General features: G+C 50.2%; 1 protein-coding gene across 1 annotated transcript in view; it reads right to left on the minus strand.

The window, feature by feature from the left end:
- The window catches only part of WDFY2 (WD repeat and FYVE domain containing 2), a 421,169-nt gene extending 420,173 nt beyond the window's left edge, over positions 1-996 (minus strand). The window contains exon 1 of the mRNA XM_078657271.1: positions 724-996. Coding sequence (XP_078513397.1) covers positions 724-860 — 137 coding nt within the window. The 5' untranslated portion in view covers positions 861-996. The remainder of the gene's footprint in view (positions 1-723) is intronic.
- Positions 997-6,469: the final 5,473 nt, after the last annotated feature.

The raw sequence follows: 6,469 nt of genomic DNA on the forward strand, positions 1-6,469 counted from the left end.
AGCGACAACCTAAATCCCTAAAGTTTTTTTTAAGTATCTCGGTATCGGTAGGGATACTAGGAGATGAGGTTATTTCACGCATGTGGTCCTGCATACCACCACATGATACAGTCGTGACACAAGTAGTAGCAGCATCCTTGCAGTGACAGCACCTCGAATGTTTTGGAAAACAGTCTTCTAATGTAAGCCAACGGAATCCTAGTTTAATACGTTCCATATCTAGGTGGATTTAATTGCAAATTTCATAAGCATCACGATCGACGTTAAAAAAAATAATAATAAGGGTATATGTAGCCCATATCAATCTGCGCGGTGGACGTGAGTATAGAGAGCGCATATGGTCTGTATAACTTGCATTTGAAGTTTCCCGTTGTGTCAGTTCGTGGTCTGTGAAAGCCACGAGACATTGTCAAAGAGGTCGCTCTGGCATCTTTAGTGCTGTAACTGCCATTGCTGGCTGCACAATGTCTTCGGGTTTTTTGTGAGATGCCTCTGCCGGAGGCGCCTTTCCAGGAGTGAGTGGGCATTATAGAGGTACGTAAAATACCCGTTCAACGGTTGCAGGATCGGCATATATAATATGTGTTCAGAAATTGTAGAGGCTGAAGGAGATGCCAATGCAGGGTAGGTCTGGAGTGACAGGGTATGTGCAGGTATCGCGCTTAAAGGGATGCTGCCCGTGTTGCTGGTTGATCGTAAATAAGCGCACTTGCTGCTGCTTACCTGTCCTCCGACACACTGATAACACCGTCCTCCTTGGGAACTGTTACTGCCATATTCACCAGCTCCTGGGAGCCCTCCACTTTACTGAGCAGTATCGGTTTACGGGTCAACGGCTTAGGATGGATCTCGGCCGCCATGCTGAGCACTACTGCCCGCCCACTGCTCTCACATCCTACTGCTACCAGGAACCAAAACACAGACAGTAGCACCAGGAGGCGGAGTCGTCGCAGGCCTGTCAGATAAGTGGGAGGGGCCGCATTACTTCCGGGAACAAGTCTGCCATTTCCAGACTGGTAGTATTCGCACTATTTGCATGCTGCGCTGATTTGTCGGCAGCGGCCACGTTAGGGTCAGGCAGACAGGCGGTGTTTTTCGGATTCTTCACATTCAATACAGGTTAGAAAGAATACAAATTTTTGGGTACCTTGACTGACGTCACTCGCTTGCAAATACGGAGTTGTTATACATAAACAGAATGCTAATTTGCTAAACATGTGCTTCTAAATAATACTGCTTTAAAAAATATCCACTTATTCTACGACGACCAGTACGGAATTGTACTCTGTATTGTAATTGCATTTATATAGCGCTTACTACCCCTTGCAAGTCAGATGTTGAGGTACTGTAACGTTGTGGGTAGAAATAATTTGCAGACCGCTGGGTAAGTTTATGTATGGTTATTTATTATTCAAATGACAAGTAATTCTGAGGAGCGCCGGCCGGCGCTGCCGGTAGTTTCCTTCCTCGGCGCGCAATGAGCAATGCGCGCGCAGCTCGCCAACATGGCCGCCGCACGTCACGTCTACGTGACGTGCATAAACTAGAATGCGCACACTACAGGTACCTATTACAAACATGCCAACATTTAAGAACAGGTAAGTGGGAGATTTAAAAAAAAAACAGGAGAAGGAATTTTCCCCGTTAATTCTATGTCAGGACAGGAGGCTCTGATTATGCTTTCTCATTTCTTTAATGAAATGCTCAGCAGCCAATAAAAACAAAAAACTACAAATCCCATGAACACTTGGGAATGACCATAGAGATTACACTATATAAGGTCCAAACACTAGTCCTTCTTCCTCTTTCTTTGCTGCTCCGCAGCCAGTTAAGTCTCTTTACATTTACTACTGCTTATGCTGATATTGCAATTTGTTTAATACTTGTATGCGCTTGCCTTGTCTTCCGCTGCATTGTTTACTCTTGTGCGCGGTGCTTGTGCGTGTGTTGGGCACTCGGCTCCTCTTTCGCGTGTGCCGGTATTTCTCAGGCGCCCGTTCGCGGCGTGTCTTCTTGGGAGCGTGTGTTCGCCTCCCTGCGCCTGGCCGCTTGTGCCCGGTTGCTTTAGTGGAGCGGGAGCAGGGGTCGTCGGCTCATTCGGGGAGCGCGAGCGCTCTCGAGCCGGTGTGTCAGCGGCAGCAGCGTCGCGCATGCGCGCTGCATTTATTTCCGGTTTCAGGCTGTCTTCCTCACGCCGGTTCACTGAAGGAACGCTTCCCCAGCGCTCACGCCCACAGCCCTGCACTCTCGATCCCGTTTTGACGCCGGAGCACAGGAAAGTGTTCTGGTTGTTATTTTGCATGCATAGGCTCTGCCTAGAGTGAACTTTGTTTGGCAGGCTTGTCTCCCTCCACATTTTACTCTGTTTGCCTTGAGTTTGGTTATTCCAGCCTCATTTAAGCCTGCTTTGGGGTGGTCACTCCCCCTTATTGGTATCTCTTATACTCATTATCTGTGTCAGTCATCTTGTGGGCTCTATTTTCTGCACTTAGTGCAATGGCTGATTTCTATGATACAGATGATGACTGTTTCTATCATGATGAAGAGGATGACTCTCTTGAATACAATCTTGTGGAGGAATTGGATAAGGGGGTGCAACTTTCGGTGAATAAGGCGCTTGTTAGAGCTATTAATCCCCTGAAGCGGCATTTGAATCAATATGCGATGCAACAGGGTTGGTTGCCTCCTTCCCAGAAGTCCACCAAATCTCCGCATAATCCCCATAAATCGGACTTTCAAAGGCTGGCAAAGACTTTGTCTTCTGAGGCACCCAAATCTTCTGCGTCTCATTGTATGGAAGAGTCTGACCATGCTCAGGCCTCTTCTGGTCAGGATTCTCCCCCTCCCAAGCAGCGTCCTCACAAGGCACATTTTGTTGACGCCCCTGAGCGTCCTTCCCTCCTAAATTTCGAGCCAGAGGACATGGTCCATCCGAACTCGTCCTCGTGGTTGCCCGCTCCGGCTGTGGCCGCTTATATTGAGGCACATGTTCGCCAACCTTTTGAGGCGTCTGTCCGGGCTAGGTTACGTTCCGAGTGCCCGAGACCAGACCTTGCGGACCACCTGGCGGAGACTCCGGAGGTGGACCCGATGATGGTTACCTACCTGAAAAAGTATTCAAAAGATCCTAAGAAGGGCCTGGACCGTTCCTGGAGGTCTTGCCAGGATAAATTACTGGACATGCTCGCCCCACTTTCCAAGATCCTGGATTTAGGTTTCAAAGCTAAGGAAGCTTCGGCGACTGTGAACCCAGATGAGCTCATCGAGTGGGCGCAAAGGGCTGTCTGCATGCTGGGGAATGTTAATTGCGCTATTTCTGCGGAACGGCGTAGGTCCATTCTCCTCAAGTTGGATCCCAAATTGGCAGAATTGGCATCCTCAGAGGCTGGTCCGGAGGCGCAGGGCCTTTTATTTGGTCAACCATTTCTAAAGGAACTGACGAAATTTGTGTCCGCCTTCAGCGGCATTGATAAAGCACAGGCATCCTTCCGCCGGGCCATGCGTCTGGTTTTTACCAAGGCCGGACGACAACGGGGACGCTCGTTCGGCCGTGGGTCGCAGCAGCAGTCCCAGAGAGGAGCCTCGCAGCAGCGTGGTGGGCAGTATGACTCTGGTTACTCCACTCGCGCCAACTTCTACCCTTCCCGTAAAGGAAAAGGTCAATACGGCAAAGGGCGATCTGGTGGACACCAAGGCCACTATCAGGATTCCGGAGCTACAGGTGAGCCTACTTCAAGCATGTGATGTGATGTTGGGGGGCAGAGTGCAATTTTTTCTGAACAATTGGCGCATGATCTCCAACGATGCTTGGGTGCTAGAAACCGTTCAGGGTTTCAAGATAGAGTTCTATCACCCAATGCATCAGACCCGTCTTCCACCTCCTATGCTTTTTTCCCGTCACTCTCAAGCTTGTCTGTCAGACGAAATTGAGGTTCTCCTCAGCAAGGGAGCGATTGTTCCTACCGAACGCCATCCGAAGGGCTTTGTCAGCTCAGTCTTTCTGGTCGAGAAAAAAGGAGGCGGGTCTCGCCTAGTTCTCAACCTGAAAGACTTCAACAGCGGGGTGGTTTACAGGCACTTCAAGATGGAGGGCATCCATCTTCTGCGGGATCTCCTTCGGGAGGGAGATTGGATGGTCCGTCTGGACCTGAAGGATGCATATCTGTCAATCCCGATTTACAGGCCCCATCGCCGATTTCTCCAGTTTCAATGGCTGGGGCGTTGGTACGAGTATCAGGTTCTCCCGTTCGGCCTTTCGTTGGCACCATGGTGCTTCACGAAATTGCTGAGGCCAGTTGTAGAGCATCTTCGTTCCAGGGGAGTCAGACTGATCATATATCTGGACGACATTCTTTTTATGGCGGATTGTCCTCTCAAGCTTCTGCAACATCTGGAGTGGTCCATCACACTCTTGCAGTCTCTAGGTTTTCTAGTCAATGTTCCGAAATCGGTTTTGGTTCCCACTCAATCGATCGATTTTTTGGGCTTTCAGATAGATTCGGTGACTTGCCAACTTCTCTTGCCCAATCAGAAGCTCCGTTACATCAGGAGGGAATTGACGTCTGTTATTTCCAAACAGACTGTGTTGTTGAGGTTGTTGGCACGTGTGGTAGGTCTTCTAGCGTCCTCCATTCAGGCAATCTTTCCGGGTCCTCTACATTACAGGGCGATGCAACGCCTGAAGATTCAGCATCTCCGGAAAGGCCTCCGCTATTCGGATCAAGTTCCTCTTTCGGAGGAGGTGCGGGGGGAGATGCAATGGTGGCTGGACCACATGGAGGCCTGGAACGGTCGAGCCCTGTTCGGTTCATCTCCGGAACTGGTGATCGAATCGGATGCCAGTCAGTGGGGTTGGGGAGCCCGTTGCGGGTCTGTATCGACAGGGGGTCGTTGGTCACCCCAGGAGTTGTCTCTCCACATAAATTGTCTGGAACTCCTGGCGGGTTCCTTTGCGATACGGTGTTTTTCTCCCCTACAGACAAGTTGTTGCATTCTTCTCCGAATGGACAACGTGTCCGCAGTCCGCTATGTCAACAAGCTGGGCGGGACTCGGTCCAAGATATTGGCGGAGATCGCCAAGGATTTTTGGCATTTTTGCCTACACCGGAAGATCACGGTTATTGCAGAGTATCTTCCGGGTCGCAACAATCAAGTTGCGGATTGGCACTCCCGACATCTTCGGGATTTCAGCGACTGGAGACTTCATCCTCGAGTCTTCCGTGCCATTCTTCGGCAGTGGGGCCAGTGTCACCTGGATCTGTTTGCCTCTCGCCTCAACGCGCAACTTCCCCAGTTTTACAGCTGGAGACCGGATCCCTTAGCTCTGGCCACAGACGCTTTTCTCCAACAGTGGCCATCGACTCTTTGTTACGCGTTTCCCCCGTTCATGATGCTTCCCAGAGTGCTTGCTTACACCAAGCGGTTTCGAGCGGAGCTGATTCTGATTGCTCCCTTGTGGAAGGCTCAAGCGTGGTTCCCGGTTCTCCTGGAGATGTGTTGCGCACCTCCCCTCCTTCTTCCCCTGAAGTGGAATCTGTTGCAGGATCCTCTCGGAGATCCGCATCCCCTCATTCTTTCCGGCACTCTCCAGTTGCTGGCATGGCGAATCTCGGGGATCGTTGGTCGATCCCTGGCATTTCTAGCGACGCTGCCAGATTCATTGGTAACGCCTGGTCTCCCAATACCCACAAGCGGTATCGAGGAGCTTGGAAACGCTGGTGTGATTGGTGTGTTCAACGGGAAGTTGATCCCGTTTCAGCGGATGTCAGTCTAATCATTAATTTTTTGTCTTCCTTGGCCACTTCCGGTCTGGCTTATCGGACCGTTAATAGTTTTCGTTCTGCTATTTCTGCGGGCCATGTCCACATTGATGGTAAACCTGTTGGTGAACATCATTTGCTTTCCAAACTGCTTAAAGGGATTCGTCTTGCGAAACCCCCCACACCGAAATATGTGTCTTTGTGGGATGTTTCGGTTGTCCTGAGGTTTTTGGAGGCTTGGCCTTCTAATCTTTTGTTGTCCCGTAAACAGTTGTCTGCAAAACTGACCATGTTGCTGTGTCTGGTATCTTGCAAGCGTGTTTCGGATATTCGCGCTTTAGACCTTGCTGGTCGCAGTTTCACCCCTGAGGGTGTTACTTTCACTCTCTCTAGGAGGACTAAATCCAACACTTCCTCCATAACATATCCTTCTTTTCCTGATCATCCCAATCCTTGTGTTGTCCAGTGTTTGAAGGATTATGAGGTGAGTACCGCTTCTTTGCGTACGGACATGCAAGGTCAGTTGTTGATCGCCTTGCAGAAGCCTTTCCGTCCTGTTGCACCGGCTACTCTGGCTCGCTGGGTGCGCTGGCTCATGTCTGAGGCAGGCATTGATGTTTCTGTGTTTGGGGCATATTCTGCTAGAGGGGCAATGGCCTCAAAAGCTTATTCCATGGGTGTTACTTTATTTGACATTATGAGAGCTGCAG

Source organism: Lissotriton helveticus, chromosome 8 (assembly GCF_964261635.1).
Source record: "Lissotriton helveticus chromosome 8, aLisHel1.1, whole genome shotgun sequence".
Lineage (NCBI taxonomy): Eukaryota > Metazoa > Chordata > Amphibia > Caudata > Salamandridae > Lissotriton > Lissotriton helveticus.